Source organism: Epinephelus lanceolatus, chromosome 5, assembly GCF_041903045.1.
Source record: "Epinephelus lanceolatus isolate andai-2023 chromosome 5, ASM4190304v1, whole genome shotgun sequence".
In the NCBI taxonomy this organism is placed as follows: Eukaryota; Metazoa; Chordata; class Actinopteri; order Perciformes; family Serranidae; genus Epinephelus; species Epinephelus lanceolatus.
In genome coordinates, this window is record NC_135738.1 from 9,134,488 (window position 1) to 9,161,315 (window position 26,828).

Here is a 26,828-nt window from a genome sequence, read left to right on the forward strand (position 1 = left end):
AAAAAGATTAAAGAATATTATAGTGTATAATAATCTGACACGTTTAATGTCATAGTGGGTGCTGCCTTTTTTTTTTTAGAGGGCATCATATTGACAGTAACAGTCAACAATAACTGCTGTTACTTCATTTATGAATAGTATAACCACAACATCAAGTCAGATTTAAATAATCAATTATCCACTTTAACAGCAGAAGCCTGTATGCAAATTTCAATAACATCAAAGAATATTTAAATCAATTTTCACTACTATTCAACATAATTGCTATATCTACGTGGGTCAACATGGAAAAAGGGATGGACTTTGAGCTGGCTGGTTATGAACACAGGTACATAAATGGACAAAACGAAGCTGGAGGAGGAGCAGCTGTGTTTGTGGATAAAACCATGAACTTTTAACATATACATTGGTTATTTTTGTGTGACAAAATTAAACAAATTAACAATGGTATATTTAGAAAAGTCTTAGGTATAAGTTTATTTATATAAGGAAGCTGTTTTATTTCACTCAATTACTCATGAAAAAGGGGTGGGTTTTAATAAGTTAATACTTCCATTCCTTTTTGAATTTGTAAATCAAAGTATACACTGACAATTGCTTTTCATAATGCTTTTCATTATTTGTAAATATTTTTTTCTGTCCATCTGCTTGTTTGTATGTTAGTCTTTTTTTGAAAACAAATTTCACATTTGAAATAGATACCAATATTCAACAGTTAAAAGTGTTATAGACGTATATTTGTAGTGAAATAGTGAAGTTTGCTGTCTGTCAAGTAGCAGTCCATTAGTCACTCAATCTAAAGCAGGTAATTGCACTTCAAAATAAAAGCTCTGTGCTGGACATTCACTGCACTTAAATGTAAAGTGTGTTGTTTTGTTTTACAAACCACACATTTGCGAGTCACTTGAGGTCCATTCAGAATGGGCCTGTGACCCACTTTTGGACCATGACCCATCAGTTGGAAACCACTGCGCAAGACCAAACTAATCTGTGTGTATATAAGTAATTGATGTTTTAGGATCAATAAAGAAACAGCTTTGATGCTGTTATATGTTGTTGTGTTGGTTGTCTCTCCGGCTGTGACATGCACTGACATATCTTGCTGCATCTATAGTGCTGACACTATTTTCTCCATGTACACGTTGCATTTTTAGTCTGATCAGAGAGTGAATCAAAGTCCTGGATTTTACATTTAATTTTTGTAAAGAACTGTAATTCTCAGAGTCGACACAGCCTGTCTTCTCTCGGCAGCCAGGTCTGCCTGAGTCTGTACGCAGTTAAAGTCTTTCTCAGTTTCTGATTGGTCACAGTGGACAGATACTTTGCCACTGTGTCCTGCCTGTTGAGAGCCAAATAACATTGAGGTTTTTTTTTTAGTTTAATATCAGAATAAAAACAGATATTATAGTTATCCTCTTAAATGATCATGATGAGTACCTACTGACCACAGGCTTACAATGAATAAGAAGAAATATGACACCTGTATATTTTGAAATGGTTTATACAGTATCAGCACAATGCTACATGCTAAACAAAGCTTTCCCAACAATATGGGTGTCTATCTGGTCTGCTTGCCAGATTTTCATGATAAGAGTGATACTGATTGACCCTCTTTATTTTATGTGGAAAAATATAACAAATGCAAAGGGGTACACATATAGCAATTCAAGTATAAATCAGACATGATATTAAATATTACATGGACTGAAGACCAATAAAGGAATGGGAACTGTAGAAACTTGTAAAAGCCCTCTCCCCACATCACTGCAGTGACGTCACAGTGTCCCAGAGTCCACCTGGATGTCACCATATCTCCAGCTGCAGTTCACTTCCTGTAGTTTTTACAGTGACTCAGGAGAGGCGGCAGAAATGACCATCACAAGAAGAGATGATAAAAGAGCAGGTCTGTTCTCCGCTGTGATGAAGACCTCAGAGGACAGAGTCCAGATCCTGGATCAGTGTCCATGCTGAATCCACAGAGAGCAATGAGGAGGTCCTGGGAGTAGGAAGGAGGAGAAGTAGGAGGAAGACCAGGGGCAGCAGGTTAAAGAAGATGGAGATGATGAAGATGAGATGAAGCAGCCAGAGAGACACCGAGTCCAGGCAACATGTGGACAGACCTGCAGGAGGAGACAGGAAGTAGCTGTGATGTCTATCAAAGAGACAATGAACATAAAACTGACTCTTTGGTTCCTGGAACTATTTGGTCTAAAAGCAGGAAGTGTTTCTTCTTCTCTGGCGTTTTTCTCCCTCCATGGTTGTTGTATGTTTGCATTTACTGCTTAGCATATCTGGAGAAAAATGTTGCTACAGACTGCATTTGACTAGAATGAAACAGAGTTCTCTTACTGCCGCCGTCCTCACAGTGAAGACACACACAGGTGAACAGCTGATTGGTTGACCTGTGAACAACACAGCCAATCAAACAAGAGCACGTGAAGACAGGAAGTGAATACTGTTACCTGAGTGTGTGTTGTTACCTGAGTCTGAGTCTGTGTTGGTGCTCGTGTTGGTGGGCGACTCTCAGCTGCAGGTGTCCAGACAGTTTCAGGTGAGTGAGACTCATCAGAGAGACGGAGGAGAGCTGGTTGGAGGACAGATCGCTGACGGAGACACAGTTTGTTAGTGAAAGGAGGATCTGAGATTCTTTATTATAATAATAATAATTATAGCTGCTGCGCAGCGATGGGTCGGGTCCAGGCATTTTTAGGCAATTCTGAGCAACAAGCAGAAGAAATGGAAGACATTTAGCAACACAATCTGCCTTTTGCATTAGCTGAGGCTTGAACTCACAACCTCTGAGACTAAGAATCAATTTCTATCTCACTGAGCTAATCAGTCAGTGACAATTCATATGTAGCTTCACAGATTGACTAAGCCAGACGTGCAGGTTTAGCAGCCGTCCATGCATGGAAAAGCAGATTTCAAACCACTGTAAAAAAATTCAATTATCGAAACAAAAATCTGAAAATACACATATTGCATCTAGACAGCATGGAGATGTTGGTAATTTGTTTGTAACAATGATTGATTTGCTCCATAAGTGAAAAACTGATGTTTAAAATTGCCATTTTTACATTGACTCCAATTGTTCACATTAGAGCAAAATTCAAAATGCTGTCAAAAATTCAGTTTTTGAGATAAAATTCTGAAATTTGCCACACATCATCTACAATGACTCTAGAATTTTGTCTTTTTTTTCATGAACATTGAAGATTTATTTAGCAAGAATTTGCATGTATATGTTTACAGTACCGTTTACAGTCAAACATTTTGATGCACTGTAGGCTCAATTTTTGATAAATCAAAAATCTGAGAAACATAGTTTTTGTAGGACAGTCTGAAGATGCTCTGTCACAAGTTTGGTGTCAATTGAGCAAAAATTGTGGGAGCAGATAGGTTTAAGAAGTTTTACAGTTTTTGAAAAAAACAGAGTGATGAACTTCATAATTTTTAATAGGTTTAAATGTACAAAAGTTTCTTCAGTATTGGGGCTACAGTTTGATGAAAGTTGTGAAGTTGTAGCACGTATGGTTGATTTGTTAGGAATTGTCAAAGTTTTGAACTTTAGACGCTTGCTGTAGCGCCACCATCAGGACTATTGGCTTGAGTTTACAGCTGAGGATATCTGGCATGAGACTGGACCTTTGTGCAAAGTTTGGTGAGTTTTCACCCATGGGAAGTATGATTTCCTCGGAAGAAGAAAGAAGAATACCTAGGATTACAATAGTGTCCTGGCAGCTTAGCTGCCCGGACCCTCATGATAATTCACTAGATTTATAGCACTTTTCTGGACACCCAAAGGTACTGTACAGAGAACAACAACAACAACAACAACAACAAAGATGAAATAATAGAGAGGGACAAGAACAGTTTTAAGAGGAGGCAGTTTTGAAAGGTGTGTTTTGAGGGTTTTCTTAAAGGTGGAGAGTGAGGGGGAGTCTCTGATGTCTTTAGGGAGTAAGTTCCAGAGGGTGGAGCAGCAATGGAGAAGGCCCTGTCCCCCCAGGTGTGGTTGTTAGTCCTGGTGGGGACGAGGGAGAGGAGGTTGGCATCAGCAGACCTGAGTGAGAGTGTGGGAGGAAGTGTGCCGGTGGAGGTGCTCAGATAGGTAGAGGGGAGCCAGGTTGTTGGAGGACTTTGAAAGTGATGATGAGGAGTTTGAAGTGGATACGCTAAGGGATGCGGAGCCAGTGGAGGTTATGGAGGACAGGGGGCGATGTGGTGCGAGAAGACAAGCAATTGAATTCCGGATGTACTGTAGTCTCTTGAGTGTTTTGGATGAAGAACCATAGAGGAGACTGTTGCAGTAATCAAGTCTGGAAGTGATGAATGCGTGAATGAGAGTCTCTGCAGCTGAGGAGGAGAGGGATGGACGGAGGTGGGCAATGCTTTTGAGATGGAAGAAGGCTGTTTTGATGATGTGTTTGATGTGTTGGTGGAAGGAGAGGGTTTGGTCAAAGATGACACCAAGGTTACGGACAAGGGGGGAGTTTAGCACAGAGGAGACGTTGATGGAGAGGGAGAAGTTATGGGTGGATTTAAGAAGAGATTTGGGACTGATGATGATGACTTCTTATTTGTCATAGTTAAGTTTGAGGAAGTTGGTTTGCAGCCAGGATTTTATTTCAGTGATGCAGTTGGTGAGGGTAGAGTGAGTGGCAGGAGGGGGGCTGAAAAACATCTGCTTTCAGAGTTGAGAATCACAGATCACCATAGAGTCTGATGTGGAGCACAGACAAAAGAAAACCGGAAAAATGAAAACTCTCACATGTTTTGTATCTTTCTGCAGCTGCTGAAGTTTGGCAGACTCTGGATCAGATTGTGGGACAGATCACTGCAGACAGACAGACAGACAGACAGTTAAATAGATAAAAGCATAAAATAAACCCCTGAAATTAAAGTTTATGGCCTAAACACAAACGTATACTCTGTTACATTGTCACCACTGTCACATCATTCACACATTCACATCTTACTGGCGTTACTGGGTCAAAATAAAACAAGCCTGGTCTGATTGTTGTTTTTTTAAAAGATTATTTAGACAGCGTGGTGTGATGCATTTCCTATTTTCCTTTCTCTCGTATTTTTATTATAACCTCACTTTGTACTGAAGCTTTTCATCATTTAGCAGTTTTGTTTTTAGCTGTGTCAGATAAAACTCTGCAGTTAAGCAACATCAGTGTTACAGTATTAATGTAGATACACTGCCCTCTATATATACATAAATAAATAAGTTAAATGAGGTGAGACGACTCTTACAGTTTGTGCAGGTGGGGCAGCTCCTCACACATGTTGTCAGGTAAGGTGGAGAGGTGGCTGCCTGTGATGGAGCTGAACAAATCAAACACTCAATTTAATTCACCCAGCCTGTAATTCTCAGAGCATTTTCAAAGACTAAAATGCGATTTGGTTGTTTATTTAACTGGACTCACAGGGTTTCCAGTCTGTTGGTCCCAGTGAAGTCTGGTAACTCTGTGATGCTGCTTCCACTCAGAGACCTGAGGCAAGAAACACAAACAACTGGTTTTTCTCAGTGTTATTCGAAATATGATTAGTTATACCTCCTGTTTGCAAGCATTCCTATATATTTAAAAAATAAAATAAAATGACTGAAATCACTTTGAATTACATTACTGCTAAAAAGTACAAGTATAGAGTGTATAATGGGGACTGTAGATACATACAGCAGGTACAGTGTATATAATGAGGACTGTGTATAATACTGTTAGAGCCATTTCTAGCAAGTCCTAGTTAGCTGCCCGGACACTATTGTAATCCTAGGTATTCTTCTTCTTCTTCTTCTTCCGAGGAAATCATACTTGCCATGCGTGAAAAATCACCAAACTTTGTACAAAGGTCCAGTCTCATGCCAGATTGCCTCAGTTGCAAAAACAGGCCAATAGTCCTGATGGTGGCGCTACAGCAAGCCTCTAAAGTTCAAAATTCACAACAAATCAACCATACGTGCTACAACTTCACAACTTTCATCAAACTGTAGCCCCAATACCGAAGAAACTTTTGTACATTTAGACCAATTGCAAATTATGAAGTTCATCACTCTGTTTGTTTTCAAAAACTGTAAAACTTCTTAAACCTATCTCCTCCCACAATTTTTGCTCAATTGACACCAAACTTGCTACAGAGCATCTTCAGACTGTCCTACACAAATGATCCACACATATTTTTGATTTATCGAAAATTGAGACTACAGTGCATCAAAATGTTTGACTGTAAATGGTATTGTAAACATATACTTGCAAATTCTTGCTAAATACATTTTCAATGTTCATTAAAAAAATGACAAAATTTTGGAGTCATGGTAGATGATGTGTGGAAAATATCAGAATTTTATCTCAAAAACTGAATTTTTGACAGCATTTTGAATTTTGCTCTAATGTGAACAATTGGAGTTAATGCAAAAATGGCATTTTTAAACATCAGTTTTTCACTTATGGAGCAAATCAATCATTGTTAAAAACAAATTACCAACATCTCCATGCTGTCTAGATGCAATTTGTGTATTTTCGTATTTTTGTCTTAATAACTGAATTTTTGACAGCCGTTTGAAATCTGCCTTTACACACTAACAGCTGCTGTCTTGCACACAGGTGACTGGCTTAGTCAATTTGTGAAACTACATGTGACAGTTATGTTTGCCAATTAGCTCATTGAGATAGAGGATGGTTCTTGGTGTTGAACATTGTCAGTTCAAGCCTCAGCTTGTGCAACATTTCCATATGAGAAATCTACCCAAAATTTTCATAAAGGTCCAGTCCCATGCCAGATGTCCTCAACTGGAAACACAAGACTAGTCCTGATGGTGGCGCTACAGCAAGCCTCTAAATGTCAAAACTTCGAAAATTCACAACAAATCAACCATACGTGCTACAGCTTTGGAACTTTCACTTTGAAATTTGTGAAGCCACACCTGAACTGTCACTTGCCAATTAGCTCAGTGAGATAGAAGATGGTCCTCAGTCTCAGAAGTTGTGAGTTCAAGCCTCAGCTAAGGCAGAATGGACATTCTAATGTGAAAATCCTATGTTCAGGCATCATGCTATGTGGATTAGAGACTACCAAGGTTAAAATAATTATGATCCAGGCAGTTTTGCGGAGAGACAAATACTCTTTATCAACACTTTTCCCTGTTATCCCTTATCTCTTTTCCCTGTTATTTGGCTTAGCTATCAGTCAATATGCAGAGTCTATTCAGTAGCTACTTTTACATTTTAAAAAATGTTTTCATCTTTGTCACCATGAATAATGTTTAGCTTTAAGCTAGATCAGGCCAGTTTGTTCATAATTGCTAGCAGTTAATGTTATTCTTACTTTCTTGTTCTTGAGTTTTTTTCTTTCCTTTGTATATTATGAGTCTGATCACTTCAGCCACTCATGCACAGTTTGAAGGGCATGCCATAATTATATGATGTAACTTCTATGTTGTGATATGCTTTGTTTCAGTGTGTGTTGCTCAGAATTGCCTAATTTTGCCTAAAATTGCCCCGACCATTGCTGCGCAGCAGCTATAATTGCCTATTACTTTTTGAGTCGCTTTAATGCATCACTTCACCTGGCATCTTGGGAACCTGTAATTAAATGCAGGTGTGCTGAAGTGAGTGTGGAAGATGCCACGGGGTTATGGTCTTTAACCACTATTGTTTGATGAAATCGTTTAATAGCCCACTGACTTGAAATTTGATTTTGTAAAGGCCTGTTTATTTGGGGAATGTCAAGAGCGTTCCCCTGCAACTCTCCACACATCCTGCAAATCAGTCAACTCTTAAATCGACCAAAACACCCTGGATCATCAAACAGTGAGTCAGCAAGTTTATCATATCTCCCTTTGTGGTGTCTGTTTTTGAACTTATTTGGAAGTCTATGATGTATAAATCCACGTGGTGTGTATGGTCTATAAATACTGCTATAGTGTGTATAATGACCATACATTAGCATACATACAGCAGATGTACTGTGTATGTTGTATGAATCCAGGAGTAGGGTGTATAATGAATGCTGTGTATACATACATACATACAGGTATAGAGTGCATGATGAGGACCATGTGTACATACAGTGTCTGGAGTGCCGGCAGCAGCTGGAAGGACGAGTGTCCCACAGCGTGAAGAGGATTGTTCTGAATATTTCTGTCAAGAAAAAGATGAGAGTACACATCCTCACCGTTTAGTGGCAGCAAGAACCTTAAACTATTTTATCATTCCAGGTATAAATAATTATGGTCTGAGTGTTAAAGTCTTTAAACAAGTGATCAAACATGAAGTTGAAGGTCCCCACATGGTCTCGATGGAAGGATTTCCAGAGAAAATGTTTTCGGGGATGACTGAAATGTTGTTGTTCTGAAGATTCCTGTAGAAAAAAAACATACAACAATCTTTTATTTTATATGTAGCGTTAGTAGTTAATCGATGAACTGCATTAATTAAATTTAAAATTTCGTTGTGTGTGTGTATGTGTGTGTAGTGTCCTCACAGGTCTCTCAGGTTGTTCAGGGTTTTTATGGCTGTAGGAAAACTGTTGATCCGGTTAAAACTCAGATCTCTGCAGAAACACAAACTTTACATCAGCGTCATCAATCAGAACAATTAATATTCAGTGTAAATGTCATCAATCATAGACATGGCCAGTGCTCTCGAAGTAAAACTGCAAAAATTATTATTATCTATTAAAAAGTATCAGATCTTTATATTTTTATGTGATGTTAAGCTGTAACATCATTAAGGATAATTTCAATTAAAATCTGCTTAAACTCACATATTCAGTATTAATCTTCTACGTAATGCTATTGATTCAAAGTAATTTTATTGTTTAAATTGTGTCTGTCGTGCGCTCCTGTACACGTGGCTAAAATTCAATATGGAACTTTTGATAATGGAGATATAGAGGAAGTGTTTTTTATAGTGACCTCAGAGGCTTTGATGAAATAAAATGACTGGTGTGTGTCGGGCTACAGTGTCTTTATGTGTACGTCTGCAGAGAAACAAAGAGACCGCAGGCGGATCTATCTCGTACAGCTCTACGTAGTAATAGACCAATCTAGATAAATGCCAGCCAGATGCATTTCTGCTGTAAAGATGCCACAGTAACCTACACACTGTACGCAGACTGACTTCAGTTCAGTCCAGTTCACACCGTCACATCTACGTCTGACACTAGCCTTTTCAAAATAAAAGCCTTTTTTAGTGTTGAACAGGGGTAGAGGAAGGATACAGATCCAGGAGAAGTAGCAACATTGCAATATAAATATACATGATTAAGTTAAAGTCCTGCATTCAATGACATTTAATAATCATATAAAATATTATATTACTTAATGATTATATTGTTGGGAAGTTTAATCTGTAACATGTCTTTATATTTATCATTTTATCTCCTCCTCCTCTTCCTTACTGGTTATCCTCCCAGTGATGGGAGCACGTGCAGAGTGCAGGAGTTGGAGGTAATTGCGAGCTCTGCCCACACACTGTGATGTTGTTTGAACTGCACTGGTGGCTCAATTAAAGGATTAACCCACAGAGTTTACATGTTAAGACGAGGACGGCTGCACCCGCTGACTCCACAATACAAAATATACTCGACTTTAAATTCTGGTTAAATGTTGTCTTTCAAAACCTACTAGATTCAACTAGATTATTTGTAATTTATTTTCAATATAGGGGTGTACTTGTAGTTTAGTTTAGTTTAGTTTGGTTTGTTAATTTTCAAACCTATAAAACACAAGTATACTGGTAGATACAATACATAAACATTAAGGTAATGATATTTTTAGCGTGATGAAAATAATAAAAAAAGAAAGAAAACAAAACAAAACATGACCGACTAGGGGTAGGCTGAAGCCTTTTAACATTCATTGTTTTTGTCAACTCCCTTTAAATCATACAGAGCAATAAGTAACTGACAGAACTAAGTATATAAACATCATATAGACCTTTTGTCTGCACAAATATCCCAAATACATTACCTGTACACTCTGGTGTTCATACTTCAGTTTTATATTTGTTGATCATCTTGTGTTTAAATATTTTTTCTGTGGTGTGTATTACACACTTTCATTTCTGTTTCTACTTGAGTACTGTTAGCTTTTTTTTTTTTTTTAAATTCTCCAGATACTGTATTTACAGAGTCAGAAATCAACATTACCACTCATTTGACATCTGGGCTCAAATTCTTTAAAGTTACAGAGCCTCAAAAAGCCTCCCACGAAGCCGTCCTGAAATGTTGTTGATTCATTTAAATATTAAGTCAGTTAATCTTTAATCTTGTCTAAAAACTCCAAATAATATCAGGAGAAAATGAATTATTCAAAGTTATTAAAGTTCTTTATTCAGTAGTTGTAAAATTAGAAAGATTCAGTTTCTGAAAGATTCAAGTTTCTAAACAGTTTACTTTTCGGTCATTCTAATTTAAATCAGAAACAAATAATCCAACGTTAATGTTTAAAATATCAGAATCAAAAGGAAAGTTTATCTTATTTAAAGTTTATTTTAACTTGTATTTAATTATTTATTAACTTATTTTCTATTTTTATTTATTTTGTTTTTATTTTTGTTTATTTATTCATTTATTGTTTTTTATGAAATGTTTGGCAGTTACACATCTTTGTTCATGCCAATAAAGCTATATTAATTGAATTATTTTTAACATATTAATAATAATAATAATAATGATAGGGAAAAAGACTAACATGTGAATAAAGAAATCTAATAATACTCTTATTATTTAACTCTAATTAAACTCTAATTAACTTCAGACTTACAGCGTCTCCAGGTTGTGCAGTCCATCAAAACTCCTCTGGCCCAAAGAGTGGATGCGGTTGTCATGGAGATGCCTTTAGAAAAATAACAAAATGTACAAAATATAATACATTATGTGTTTGAATCTGATCACAAAAAACTAACGTATTTTCTCTCCTCCCATTTCTTGTCATCTCTCTTCTGTTGTCTAATTAAGACATAAAATGACCAAAAATACCCTTAAAAATGTATGTCTTTCTTTTTTTCTTTTTCTTTTAACATTTTAGAATATACTCGTGTAAACTAGCTTGTTTGTATTTTTTTTCTTAGTTTCTACACTGAACTTCCCAGTGATGACTCATCAGTCAAATAATGTGATCAGCACTGGGACGTCCTGCTATCTTTAGTTTCTGTAGGTGGTGCTCTCCAGTCTTTTATTTCATTCTGTTGTCTGTTTTTATATTTAATTCTGTCCAGTTTTGATTCTTGGTTACAATTTGGACTTTGTCTCATTTCCCACCTCCCTCATTAATTTCTGCTGTTTGTGCAAAATTGATTTTACAGTTCTCAATCAATCTATCAATCAATTCCTTTGGCACGACAGTCCCTGCAATAACTACCCAGCTTCCCACTTGCAAACACAGCTAATTATGACTGTATGACCAAGCTGGAGGAACATTTTTTTTATTCATCATTAATTATTAAAATAACATGTAGTGTAATAGTCTACTAACATTCTGCTAAAATGAATGAATCCAGTGACCTTGTACAGAGTCAATAATAATAGTAATAATAATAATAATAATAAGGACATTAATAATAATAATAATAATAATAATGATAGAGATAATAATAATGATAATAATAATTTGTTCTGGATATTCGTGAACCCAGAGAGACTCACAGCACCAGCAGCTGGCTGAGGGAGCTGAACGCTCCGTCAGGGACGTAGCTGATGTTGTTAAGGGCGAGAGTCAGAGCCTGCAGCTCCGTCAGATCCCTGAGAGCCAGAACGGGAACCTCTGTCAGAACGTTATCATCCAGCCACAGGTGACGCAGAGACCACAGACCTTTGAAGGAGGTGGCCGGCAGGCGGGAGATGGAGTTAGCATCCAGACGTCTGGAAAAGACAAGATGTTCGTAAAGCATTTTGTAATGTTGTATTCAAAGATGCAATATGAATAAACATATTATAGTTTTTGATTTTCTGTTGGGGGTTTCATCTTCAATTATCTTATTTTGACTTTTTGTTTTTAATTTGATTTAATTGTTATTTCATTGTAAATGTCATGGTTATTTGTTTATATGTGGAGCACTCTGTTGCATTTTGTGCCTGAATTGTGCTAAAGAAATTAAGTTTATTATTTTAATATTTATATCACACACTTTAAATGACTCACTTGGTGTCATATTATTTTCACCTTTTTCTTAGGGGCTAAATTTTCTTTTACTTCTTGGCAAAATATTTTGAAGAATAAATTCAATGTGTATTTAAATGTGAACATGTTGGATGTTTTGTTGCTGTTGTTCTGTGTGTGACGCTGTAGACAGACGCCGTTGTTGTCGTGTTGGATGTTTTGTTGTTGTGTGACGTTGCAGACAGACTCTATTGTTGTCACGTTGGATCTTTTGTTGTTGTTGTGTGACGCTGCTGTTGTTCAGATGAACAGTACAACACTGGTCTCTGTCGATCAGGGAGGTCCACACATTCTTTGGCAGCATGGTAGTCATTTATGGTGTTGACAGTCTGACAAAGCCTCCTGGCACAACCACAAACAGGCAGCTGGCATGTGGCCGATACCCACCATCCACCTCCCACCACCACCCACCACCTCCACCACCTCCTGCTGCTGCTGCTGTGAAGTGTGAAGCAGAGGTTGGCACTTCTGAACAACAGAGAGGTGTTAACTGTCGGTTAGTTAGAAATGACATGTTTCCATTGTTTCTCATCAGAGGCAGCTATGGTTACAGTTTGGTTTGTTCAGGTTTCGGCAGAAGGACAACTTGATAATCATCATAATCCTCAATCATGAGAGTCAGAGGTCTCCAGTATTCTGTCCAGCCTGTTTTCATTTCTGACAGGTAAACAACGTAACTCATGTGATCTCTGCTGGTCTGTGTATTAGACTGATACAATAAATGATAAGATGATTAAAATCATGTCCATTGTTTATTGTGTGATTGTCTCATGACTCACAGAGAGCGCAGGTTCTTGAGGTTGTGTAGAGCTTCAGAGGGAACTCTCTTCAGTCCATTGTTCTGCAGAGTTCTGTGACGAGACCAGACCGACAACCAAAACATAAACAAAAACATACAGATCTCAGCAAACATATTTCAGTAAAACCATCACTCTCTACTTGTTCTTAATAAACTTGAAAGCTAAATGATGTTTATTAAACATGTACAACATTTATCATATGATGAAATATGAACATGATGAAAATGATTTTATTGATAATCTTATGAAATGATGATGTAATGTTGTTCAGACATAAGAATAATCAGAGTTTTATTATACCAGTAGTGTAAACCTTCTTTTTTTTCACAAAATAAAAGATTTGCAATTTAAAAAAAAAAAGAGGAAACATATTGCTGCCATGCCAGAAAAAGAAAGTTTTCTTTGAATAGCATAAGAAATAAAAATAATAATAAAAGACAGAAAGAAGGAAACATTTCTTTTTATAATATAAAAAAATAAAAATAAAATAAAGAAAGAAAGAAGAAAAGAAAGAAGGAATCTTTTCTAGTTATAACAATATACTATTTGTTTGGTTATAACAAAAAACATTTTACATTATTACCTGATACTGATCAGTGTTTTTTTTTTTTCCTGGCATTGCAGCAATACACTTCCATAAAACAACTAGTCGATGAGTGAAATATTAATTTGATTAATAACTTTAAAAGAAGAAACTTTTCTCCTCATCCTATAATAATATTGTGTAACATGTTTATATGTTTAAGACATATTGTGTTTTAATGAGACCTTACTACAAAATATTGATATGCTCTGTACCATTAATAGTTTACACCAATGTATTCTTTTTTTAAAAGAAACTTTTCTTCTTATCACATTTTATTTTGTTTCTTGTTTTGTCACAAAAGTAAAGAATTTCATTAAAACAAATTGTTGACTGAATCATTAATTGACTGAATTACTTGATAAGAAGAAACTTTTCTCGTCATCACATAGTAAGTTGGACTGATGTTAAACATGTTTACAACATTTTGTGTTTTAATGAGATGCCGTAAGAAAATATTTTGCATACTTTTTCATCGTTACCACATTCCAGTTTATTCCCTTTTTTATTTCGCAAGAAACTTTTCTTCTTTTCACATTTTTATTTTTTACATTGTGAAACTTTCTCGTTCTTTCACAGAATCAATGAACCTAATTAAAACAAGAAACTTTTCTCCACAACTCTTCAGTCACTGCTGTAACTTAATGAACAGACTATAAAATAAATTTATAGGTTACGTACAGTTTTACTTTTTACTGAAAACAAAATGTGTCAGCTCATATAACTGAAGTCATTACAATAAAAAAACAGCATTAAACTGTAGTGTTGGAAAATTCTCAGAACAATTAATTTTAGTTTAATTCTGTTTTAATATAATATCGAGTGTTTGCAGCAGCCTGTCATTTTATAAAGTCATGAGGATATTTTAAAGTAAAGCGAAAGCAAAACCCGACATATGAATTATGTAAACAGAAGGCTGTATAGTATTTATATATGAATATATGTTTACATACAGCAGCTTCAGACTGAGAAGTCCTCTGAAGAAATCTTTTGGAATCTTCGTCAAGCTGTTTCCTGCCAGCCGACTGCAGAACGACACCGACATGATTAAACACAGTTAATGCCGATTGATAAAACACACACACACACACACACATACACACACAAGCACACACAGTCGTGTTTCAATCACTTCAGACTTTAAATGGACTTACATTCATTTCCTGGAGAATTTCCCTAACCCACTTTCCACTAAAATTCAATTATTTGCGTTTTGTCCCCAAATGACTGCGAGTCCCCACAGTATTAACAGATTTATGTCCTCACAATACACACAGACACACACACCTGGTTTTGTCATTTCCCACTCTTTCACTTTAAGTTGACCTCTTTGCTCATTTACATTCAGTTACAGAAACAAGAACAGTCCAATAAGTTTATTAATATCTTTAAAATGATTAATTTCTAAATGAAGAAGCACATTTTTAAATTTAGTCTTCTCTTCAGTTCTGTTGTCTTTACTACTATACTAACATTTGTTCTGATTAGTTGAAAGTCTTCAATTCAATTTTATCTATAAAGCCCAATATCACAAATCACAATTTGCCTCAGAGGGCTTAACAGCATTCGACATCCCTCTGTCCGTTGAACCCTCACAGCGGATAAGGAAAAACTCCCCCCAAAATTCTTTAACAGGGAAAAAAAATGGTAGAAACCTCAGGAAGAGCAACTGAGGAGGGATCCCTCTTCCAGGATGGACAGACGTGCAATAGACATCGTGTGTACAGACCAGATTATTATCATTATTACTAGTAGTAGTATTAGTATTATTAGTATTATTATTATCATTATATGGAGTCAGAAACAAACTGTTGATTTGATAGGTTTCGTTCTTGTGTTTTGCTTCCTCTGCACCCGCTCACCCCATCTGAAAGTGGTTTTCCCACAATGTCCCCCTCTTGTTTTGTCTTTGTTAAAGTCTCTCTGTGTTTTCAGTTTAGTTTTGTGGATTTATTTATTTTCATATTATTTATTATCCTTTCTCATTGTTTCCTCCTGTGTGTGTGCGTGTGTGTGTTTGTGTTTGTGTTGGCTCTCTAAGTGAAGTCACCACGACTCAAACTTATATCATGCTGTTGTTTTAATATCCTGCATCTATAAAACACACACACACACACACACACACACACACACACACACACACACACACACACACATTTAGCGTTCTCTGTCAGTTCATCATGTTTGTGCTTCTCATTTTTGTATATCCACACACTGAATGATTAAAGTAAAACAACCCAAAAATGACATCATCATGTTGTCATCACCTCACAGTAATGAAAGGGACGAACATCGAGTCCTTTCACTGTCGCTTCATCTGCTTTTACCAATAATGGAATCAGTGAGTCAATAAAAGGCTGAAAACAGTGACACGACCCAGACTGTTTTAAACAAAAAAAAGTCTCAATTTGTGCCTAAAAAAATCAGAGTGGAAACACAGAAATTAAAACTAAACCATAACAGTATCTGTGGGGATAAAATCAGAAACAGACTGAGTGGATAAATGATTAAAACATGACGAGGAGACATTTCCATCATGTTTGACTGAAGCTCTTTAGATATACCCAGTTGTGTTTTAGTTTCAATAGTTTCCGTAGATTCTGTTGAAATCTTGGATGAAACTTGAATTCAGTAAATGATGAAGAAGAACACTGATAAATGTGAACAGACTGTGAACCAGAACAGGATGAAACAACATGACGGTACATGTTCCCTAAGCTGAGGGGAAGGTGCAGGTGGAGGAGAAGGTGGAGGAAGAGGTGAAGGTGGAGGTGAAGGTAAGGGTGAAGGTGGAGAAGGAGGAGGAGAAAGTAGAGGTGAAGGTGGGAGAGGAGGTTGAAGTGGAGGAGGAGGTTAAAGTGGAGGTGGTGGAGGAGAACGAGGTGGAGGTGAAGGTAGAGGTAAGGGTGAAGGTGGAGGTGGAAGTGAAAGTGGAGAAGGAGGTGAAGTTGGACGTAGAGGTGAAGGTAAGGGTGAAGGTGGAAGTGAAAGTGAAGGAGGAGGTGAAGATGGAGGTGGAGGTAAGGGTGAAGGAGGAGGTGAAGATGGAGGTGGAGGTAAGGATGAAAGGGGATGTGAAGATGGAGGTGGAGGTAAGGGTAAAGGAGATTTACTCACAGCTCATGGAGGAGGTGGAGGTTTGTGAAGGTGTGGGCTGAAAGCTCCGACAGCTCGTTCATACTCAAATCTCTGAAACAACAAAAACACGTATCATCACACTCTGCTGTCTGCTGGTCAGAGAACACTGGTTTATACTGGTTTATACATGTGTGAAGGACTCATCATCATCATCATCATCATCATCAGTTCATCATGAAGAAGTAAAGTTAAAAACAAAAGTAAAGAATTAATAAATAAATAAAGCTGCAGTTCATTTTTTTAATTTTCTGTCAGGAATTGTAATTTCACAAAATCAAAGAATTTCATTAATTGTCTTTAAAACACCACTTATACATTTGATTGTAATGATAATAATAATAATGATGAATAAAATCATTAGTTTGTGGGTGTATTTTGTGTATTTAATGAGAAAATAACAGAATATATAAAATCTCTGAACTGAAACTGATTTTGTAAACAACACATTTTTCAGTTTTTCTTTGAAAGTCTCAATAAATAAAATAATCACTAACAGCTCATTTTATTTATTCTCAGTGTTTAATAAAAACTATTCATAAAGATAAACGACTGGAACAACCTTTAACAGACAAACGATGTGTTTCATTTTGTCCGTGTCGTTAAAGATGCTTTTCAGTTGCTCTCCTTTTTTTTTAATCTTTTATAATTATTATTTTTTACCTTTGAGCCAATACGTCACTAAACTGTTTATTACATTTTACAAACCTGGATAAATTCACTGTGTGTGAGACTTTTTGAATATTATCTTTGGAGTCTTTTCTTTTTCTCTGTGAGTTCACTTTGTATTTTCTGAATTTAAAATCCACTAAAATGTAACTAAACTTAAATTGATAAAATGTAATAAACTAATCAGCTGTTAACTGTTGTTTGCTACAAAAAATACATGACATGTTTCAAATATTTAACTGCTATATAAAAATATTTATGATATATATAGGCCTACGTTAACAGTGTCGGACTGAGTTACTCTGATTGTTACTGACATGATTACAGCCTGGTGGTCTGTTTTCTTTATTATCTATTTATCCCATTTCTTCTTCTATTAGTTTGTGTTTTATTGTAACTCCATCAAATATTCTAAAATATTTCAGGAATGTCCATTAAAAGGGAGATAATGATGCAGATGATGAGGATCTGAAGACGACGCGCACTTCTGTTTTTTTCTTCATCTTTGTGCATCTTCTTTTTAATGATAATAAATCTATTTAACTTAAACTAAATGTAAGCTCTGACTTTTTCTGGGTTGGTTTATTTTAATAAACCAACCCAGTGATAAAATGATAAAAAAATATCTTTTCTGAAAATACAAAGAGTTCAGCATTAAAACTAAAGATAGAACTTTATTTATCTCGAGTGAAGACCAGATTTTATTGTGTCAACACATTTCAAACATTTCAAACATTCTCAAAACAAACCATCACCCTCACATGTCTATATTTATATTTCAAACTACATTAAATTATAGTAAAAATAAGTTTAATTATGATTAATAAATCTTACTGAAGGAATCAAGTTGTCTGTCGTACTTTCAGTAAAACATGAATCTGCATCAGTCATCTGTTGAAGAAAACATCTTTCACATAAATAATAAAATCAAAATAAAAAAAGTGATTTTGTGTTGCAATAAATTTAGCAGAACCAAAAAAAGTTTTAAAGTTAATAAAGACAAACACAAGACTGCAATGAAAGTTTTACTGCCAAACATAGATTTTACATAAACATTAAACTGTATTTGTTTCAGTGTTTCAGTATATTTTACCCCGTATTATATATTATTATATATTATTCACTCTGCAAACACTTTTCTGAATGAATGAATGAATAGATGACTTTATGTCAAAAATGAAAAAACATAATAAAAACAAACAAGACAAAGATAAAAAGGAGTAGGCAGAAGTAAAACATATATGTCCCTACCCATTTCTTACATTTTTTCTTTTAATTCGCATATTATTTCAACAAATTCCAAAATGTATTTACAACTAATATACAACTATCCCCAGTCTATTTACCACCTAATTAAATAAATAAGTAATAAACCCAGTTTATTTACAGTCCAAGTACCACCTAGTGTTACAAAATAAATATGCACAACCTTTCCTCATCTATATATCTGCCAAAATATCTTGTTAGTATAGTTTTTTAAATTGATTTATATTTGTGCTTTGTTCCACCCCAAACACTGAAATACACAGGCTCGTCTAGCTGTACGAACACATTGTGTTTTTTTTTTCATTAAATTCTCCTGTTAGATTATAACCCCCCTCTGTGTCACAAAACATTTTTGAATTTTGCCCCTAAGTGAATTATTTCTTGCTTTAAACATGATTATTGCTGTTTTAAATTTGACCAGATCAAAAAATGTCAATGCTTGTGACTTAAAAAACAGTGAAACAGTGTGTTGGTGTGTTTCCTGTACCCCACACTGTGTGCTGATTACTCTATTTTGCTCTCTTCATACATGTGTCACTTAACACACTTACATTAAGCAAACAATAATTTGAATGTCATCAGTGTAGTTTAACTTTAACTTACCTGTGGTGAAATTCTACTTGGAGCCGAGAACAGTATACTCACAATACTCAATAATGTAGTTCTCTTGTTATATATATATATATACATATATGTGTATAATTTAAACTTAAATGTAAGGAAAAATATAAATATCATAAATGACCTGTGTGTCTTTTTAACTTTGAGCTGATTAAATAAAGGAAAAGAAATAAAGAGAAACCTGTTGTCATGAAAAAAATCAACAGACTCCTGACTCACTATAAAACATAAATAAATTAAAGAGTGAACAGTGATGACAGGGTGGACGGAGACTTTACAACATTACTGTTACTATAGTTGAGTAAAGTTTGTACTCACAGAGAGGACGTGAAGCTGCTCAGGTTGGAGGGAACTGATCTCAGACCAACATCCACACAGTCGACTCTCTGGAGCATCCCGACACTTTCACACCTGCACACAGCTGGACAGTCGCTGCTCACACCTCCACCTCTGACCGCCCCCCCACCTTCAACAATCCCAACCAACATGAGAACCAGAGGCAGAAGGTGCATTGTACCTGCAGAGGAACTGAACTGCAGCACAGCCGCTTCCTGTCTGGTCTGGGCCGTAGCTGCAGTGAAGCAGCTACAGACAGATGTGATGGGGGATGACGGTGGGGATGACGGTGGGGGTGTGGGGGGGCCGATACTTGGGATGCTGTGCCGCCATCTTCTGGTGTTTGATGAGTACTGCAGAGCACTTTCGAGGATCATCCCACTTTATTATAGCCTCCTGGACCGTCCAATCAGAGTCAAAGTGTATCCTGATGTCTGCATCATCAAACGGGGACACTAGGACCCAGGTGAAATTTGGCCAATCAAAGTGAGAGCACCTGAGCTGTTAAGAGGCTCATGGACCACAGGTGTGTGGTCCTGTGCACATGCTGGCCTGGTAAGCCGAACAAACCTTGTGTTCTAAATAGATTTTATTGTAAAGGTAGCAAACACACCCTGAGGTATTGGTTTTTAAGAGTAAATATTGAAGTTGTACTATTTCTGATTGCAAAAATGAAATTTTCAAAATATGGGTCCACCAACAGCAAAAGTCCTGTTTCCACTGAGCAGCACAATACAGTTCAGTTCAGTTCAGTTTGGTACAATTTTTTTTTTCTGTTTCCACTGTGAAAAGTTGTGGATGGTACCAATGGAAATGTTCCGTACCGTCCCCATTTTTGGTCCCCCCTCTGTTGGGGTACCTAGCACACAGATCTGGTACTAAAAGGTGGAGCTGTGAACACTGCAGTCTGTTGATTGGTGAATAGAGCTAGAAGCTAATGCCATGGAGTTTTATTAGTAGACTGTAACTATAAAATGAAAGGATGTTTTGCTGCCTCTCACAGCAGCTGTAGACTGAGAAAAGAAACTTCAATCACTGGGCCGACTGCCAGCAACTTAAGGTGGAATGTTTACTTGTTATGTTACTCAGTGCATGAGTTGATGACGTGAATCCATCAAACACCTTAAATTTCAATGTGACAACTTTGACCATTAGTTTAGTTTTTTCATGACATATACTTTTAGTAATGAGTGGATCTTTAAGCGTTTATATGTATTAATTTCGGCCTGGTCATGTGAACTGCATATAATCTAATCCTCACTTGGGGGGGAAAAAGCATTGCAGAGCGTTGTTCCTGTGGGCTACGGCAACACTGAATTTAATAAAAACCTGTTATGGCATTTTGACCCACACTGGTTGTTAAAAGTGAACTTTGGTGTTACACTTAGAAAGATTGAAACAAACAAACAGAAACAGAAAATCGTTCAGAATCTGACTGAAGCTGCTCGAATGTCACACTGAACTTTAATCTGATCATTAATCAAAGTCTGACATTTAATATAATCATTTAAAAACTGTTCAGATGAAGCTCAACAAAGTTTACACAAAAAAACTGCATACACACGCACAGTCATAAAGCTCTTCCTCTTCGTCTTTCGTTGCAGGTTGACTTTCTATTCAGGAAGCCTCTTCTCCCTCTGCAGTGAGACACTTCCTCAGCCAATGATGAGGACCTTGAACACACCCAGATCTCTGAGGACAGATGGAAGTGACCTCTGACCTCTGTGGGGACCGATGGATGCTCTGAAGTGTCTGATGAGGAGGTAGAGAACAGTTAACACTCCATTTTCTGGCTCAGCAGTCAACAGTTTTTGCAGGTGGTGTTACTTGAGTAACACGTAACAACTTTTGTTACTTTTGCAACACACTAGCCCCAACACTGTTGAGGATGGGGGCTAAATAACTTTAATTGCTAAATGCTAACGCTAAAGAAAAAGGTAGGCTTTGCCAGAACGCAGTGCAAAAGCCTCTTCTTAAGTTCATGACATTTCTGCAGCATCTGAAGGCAGCAGGACAGATACGCTGATGAATCTGCAACCTTGTACATGATCACATAGTTTGGTAATTAAGATAACACAACAGCATTTGCACTGCAATGTGTGTTAAAGATAAAAAGTAGGTTGAAAAGAGGCTGTGATGAGTATCTGAGTTATATCCCACCAGTTTGATGTGTGTAGAGGTCTGAATGGTTATACTGTAGCAGCCCGGTGTCATTTTTAGACCATTGAATATGGTAAACAATGATGACATGGTTATGCTAGCTTAAAAATAAGCAGGTAAGAGCCTCTTATAGACAGTATTCATAATAATCACAATCATAATTGCGTCACGTGTGTGTCCCCATGTGTCCCCTCCTAGTCGGGAGTCCTCACAATGTAGCAAAAATGTGTATACATGTGTGTATACTCTGGGTTTGTCAAGGTTAAACAGCACGACTTCCTGCTGAGGGTGGAACTTCCTTCAACACAACACTTTTCATCAGAGATTAAACACACAAGTGAGGACCTGACACGATACACTGCACACAATACACACACCTCAAAGTGTTACTTAATGAAAACGTACTGAAGTTATTATTAGCAAAATGTACTTTAAGTATCAAAGGTGAATGTAGTCATTATGCAGTGATGTTAAAATTCAGTTTTCAGTTCAGTTTGTTTGTTTGTGTGTTTGTTTGTCAGCAGAAAAAAAATACTGACCCTATTTTCATGAAACTTGTATGTAGCAGGGGCTGAAGAGAGGGACCCAGTAAATTTTGGAACAGATCAAAATAGTTTTTACTTTGGTTAGCATTGTGAGATTTGGTGGAATAAATGCCATCGATGTTAGAATCCAGTAGATGGTAGTAAAGTTCAGTAGAGACCAAACACGCACTCCATATCACAGTCCACACTGACAGGTAACAGTAATCCTCTGAGGCAGACGACACATGAAGCTGCTCTGTAACAATGTTTTCATAGAGGTGTGGCTGTGGAAACATAAACATATAATGAAACTGCAATAAACTCCACCAAAGACAATACATTAAATCTGACTCAATGTAAAAATGTCTCCCTTGTGACCAGACTGTTGTTGATAACAAGCTACTGTGTTCATGATGTTACTTCAGTCCAAGTTTTGATATTTGTACATACTGACATGGTAATAAAGTGTTTTCTGGTTTTCACAAATTTATGTTAAAGGTGCAGTGAGTGGTTTTACTCCAGAATCCAGTGAATATTTCTTCACAGTCCACCGGCTGTCCATTCTGTGTGCAGTCTTTGTCCCTGTAACTGGAAACAAACAAAGCAGTTTGAACCAAAACACACAACAATATTCCAGCCAATCAGCAACATGGTGTGTTGGTGGTCGTGCACGGGACAGGGGAGAGGTCATGGATGATAGAGACAAAGGCAGTGAAAGTTGTGTAAATGATGTAAATGATGGGAGGGGGGGGGGGTTGTTGAGTTCAAATATCAACAGTCTCTCTCCAGAATCACAGACTCTACCTTTTAAGTACATGAAATATTTCCAGTTTAGAAGAAGTACATAATCATTGCACAGCTGAGGTTCCACTTTTGTAAATATATCCAGACATATACAGTGGTTGCTGTTGCAGATTTGTATATCACAGAAGGCATAGGGACTGTTGGCCTTGGGGGAGGTCTGTGCTCCTAGTTTCTGTATCATGTCTGTTCTTTGATCATTAACAATGTGTGACCAGCAGCAGGCCCACATGAATTCTGCAGCAGCAGAATTTCTGTAGATTTTCATTCTAGATCACCACTGAAAACTGTAACAATAAATAAATAAATAACATAAAATAAAATTAAATAAATCAGCAGATTCAGTTTGAGTCTTGTGATCAGACGTAGCTAACGAAGGTCCTGTTTTTCAGTCTTTTTTTTTGGCTAACAGTTGATATTAAAATCAATTTAAAACAAAGCTCAGTATAATCACACATGTATCAGGACTATACAAACTAATTAAATAAACCACCAACTACAAAGTGATTAAAAAAACTAAAAACTGATTAACAAACTATAATTAAACAAACTACAAATGGATTAAACAAACTATTATTAAACAAACTACAAACTTCTGGAAAAACTTATTCAACATACTACAAACTGATTAAACAAACTATAATTAAACAAACTACAAACTGATTTTAAAACAACCCTACAAACTGATTAAACAAACTATAATTAAACAAACTACAAACTGATTTTAAAACAACCCTACAAACTGATTAAACAAACTGTAATCAAACAAACTACAAACTGATGAAAAAAACTACAAACTGATTACACAAACTATAATTAAACAAACTACATACTGAAAAACAAACTAGAAACTTATTAAACAAACTATGAACGGATTAAACAAACTACAAACTTATTAAAAAAAGACTTTAACTTTATGGAGAAGGACTTGAATTTGATGAAATTGAACTATATTAATTACAATTGAAATAAAAATATAAAGTTGAATTCCATGAAATCTAATTACTGTCTGGCCCGTAACTCGTCTGATACAAGCTGACTTCATTAGAAGTGACGGCTGACTGTGATGAACTCGGGCTGATAAACTGTTTTTACTTTGTGTCTGCTATTTGCACTGTTCAGGTTTTAATACTGAATTTCACCTCTGAACTGTTTGCGTCAGTTTAATGTTTCAGTGTTACCTGATAATCACTGTTTCTAATGTTTTAACTTCATTGCCACTATATTATTGTCATAACTTTTTGAATTTATTACAGAATTGATGTGGAAGTTGCAAACTGACTTGTTGTACTTGTGCAGAGACACTGAAGGTATTCTGTTCTTTTCAAATAGAATCAGTCAGTGTGTTGGTTCAGTGTGAAGGCTAAAGTCAGGATGTGGAGGGTGGAGGACATCTTCCTCCTCTTCCTCCTCTTCCTCCTCTTCCTTCTTTTTCTCCTCTTCCTCCTGACCAGGACAGGATGTCAGTGGAGAGGAGGAGCGGGGGAGGGGAGGTAGTAAAGGAGCATTACGGCTGAAGATAAGAGCAGGAAGAAGGTGAGCGTGTGAAGTTTGAGACAATAACGAAACTGCAGAGAACAATGAAACCTAAAGAGAGAGTTTAGTCTTTTATAATGACTGAATGCTGAAAAGTTTCTCTTTCAAAAACAAAACTTAAAATCCAAAGACTCACTCACAATGTGTATCATGTTGTTTTGTTTAATTTTTTTTATCAAGGTAATATAAATCCATCATGTGGACCTCAGGCTGATGTTAGAGCAGCTGGTGAAGATCTAAAGAAACTGAACTCAAACACTTCAACCCCCCCAAAGACTAAAGATTGTTAAAAAATTACACAATAAGAACATGTGTCATTAGAAAATGTTATTTCAGTCTTTAAAATAAAAAAAGGCATATATACGAAAAACAAAGAATAGAAAGACGTACCCTTTTTCTTTTAGATGATAACAAAGGGTTAACAAAGGCTAACATAATGGACACGGTCAGTAACATAGTTGTCTATATTACAGGTTATGTTTCCTCACTCACTGATCATGTTAATGTTTTCATGTAAAAGTCAATTTCTCCACAAAGTTTATTTTATTATATTTAATGGTATTTTCATCACTTAGTAATTTTACACATGATGTGATAAAGAAGTACTCAACTTGTCTTATATGATATGATATGCTATGATATGATATCATTTTTTTATCTGTCATCATCCACTTATCCTAAGCTGGGTTGTGGCGGCAGCAGGCCAAGCAAAGCACCCCAGACGTCCCTCTCCCCAGCAACACTTTCCAGCTCCTCCTGGGGGACCCCGAGGTGTTCCCAGGCCAGATGAGATATGTAATCCCTCCAGCGTGTTCTGGGTCTGCCCCGGGTCCTCCTACCAGTGGGACATGCCTGGAACACCTCTAACAGGAGGCGCCCAGGAAGATCCTGATCAGATGCCCGAACCACCTCAACTGACCCCTTTTGACACGAAGGAGCAGCAGCTCTACTCCGAGCTCCCTCCGGATGTCCGAGCTCCTCACCCTATCTCTAAGGCTGAGCCCAGTCACCCCACGGAGGAAACTCATTTCGGCCACTTGTACCCGCAATCTCATTCTTTCAGTCATTACCCAGAGCTCATGACCATAGGTGAGGGTTGGGACGTAGATGGACCAGTAAATCAAAAGTTGCCTTCCAGCTCAGCTCCCTCTTCACCATGATAGTCCGATGCAGTGCCTGCATCACTGCAGACGCCTGGCTATTTTTTTATATTACAAACATTTTGAATTTTTAGCTGCTGCCCCAGCAAGAGGTTAACTTTAATGTGACTTTCCTAAGGGATATCTTGGCCTTAGTAATCTCCAGACTTTGTGGAATATGTACAGAATAATGGACAGGAAAAAAGTTTGCAATATTTTTGTATTTATTGTCACTTATTCTGGCACTCCTGACATTCTAAACATTTCCTTGTTTCTCTAGCAATCTGCTGAAAATATGATCCAGAAAACAAACTGCCATGTTTTTACTGCTCTGTCTGCTCTGAATGTGAAATAATTCTACATATTAAATTATTGTTGTCAGACTTTATGCAGATGATTAGACTTTAAACAGGAAATCATTAGATCTGTGTTGAATGTTGTTAAAGCTTAATAAAAACAACACATGAGCTCTTTGTGTATTGTTATTGTTATTGTTGTTGTTGTTGTTGTTGTCTAAAGTTAGATAACTGATAGTGTTTGTGGGAGCTTTCCCTGCTGGGTGTTTTCTTCTTCTGCAGGTTTATTAGAACAACTGCACATGTGGGATGCACTCTGGTATTTCCGACGACTTGTTCACCACCAAACCTCCACAGCAGTTGAATAGAAGGAAGCGCTGCTCGCTGACTTTTTCCTCCTCACAAAGACGCACTTCCCTTCAGCTCTTCTATTCTGCTCATCTGAAGCTGGAGGACGCACGAAGAAACATGAACGCCCTGATTCTGCTTTTATTCATTCTCCTGAGATCCAGCTGCTTGTGTGAGTACTGCACTGATATTGTGTTGGTGGTGGTGGTTCGGTGTCAGAATCAGGATCAGGATAGATAAAGAACTCTTTGACACTCTAACATGTACTGCATGGGATGTGATCTGTGTGACTGACTATGAACGTCCTCAAACTTCTTTCATGAAGGTTTTTGAATTCAGATTCTGTGAGAAGCTCCAGGTTAGTTATACACTATATACTAATACTTTGTTGTGGTCTTACTGGGTACACAAGAAGAAGTCCAGGAAACAAATTAAACCTTTGAAG

General features: G+C 36.8%; 2 protein-coding genes across 2 annotated transcripts in view; one reads left to right on the forward strand and one right to left on the reverse strand.

Annotated features, from left to right (window-relative positions):
• Positions 1 to 1,502: 1,502 nt before the first annotated feature.
• LOC117261972 (leucine-rich repeat-containing G-protein coupled receptor 5-like) lies at positions 1,503 to 19,956 on the reverse strand. The gene is made up of 15 exons (XM_078168312.1): positions 19,562 to 19,956; positions 16,670 to 16,741; positions 14,506 to 14,577; positions 12,949 to 13,020; positions 11,656 to 11,871; positions 10,775 to 10,846; positions 8,491 to 8,559; positions 8,296 to 8,367; positions 8,076 to 8,147; positions 5,436 to 5,501; positions 5,263 to 5,334; positions 4,772 to 4,837; positions 2,481 to 2,603; positions 2,350 to 2,402; positions 1,503 to 2,120 (listed from the first exon to the last, which is right to left on the reverse strand). Exons 1-15 carry the CDS (start codon positions 19,954 to 19,956, stop codon positions 1,930 to 1,932), a joined length of 1,683 nt encoding a protein of 560 aa, XP_078024438.1. The 3' UTR covers positions 1,503 to 1,929.
• Positions 19,957 to 26,400: 6,444 nt separating this feature from the next.
• The window catches only part of ptprbl (protein tyrosine phosphatase receptor type B, like), a 42,122-nt gene continuing 41,694 nt past the window's right edge, over positions 26,401 to 26,828 (forward strand). The window contains exon 1 of the mRNA XM_033635364.2: positions 26,401 to 26,555. Coding sequence (XP_033491255.2) covers positions 26,504 to 26,555 — 52 coding nt within the window. The 5' untranslated portion in view covers positions 26,401 to 26,503. The remainder of the gene's footprint in view (positions 26,556 to 26,828) is intronic.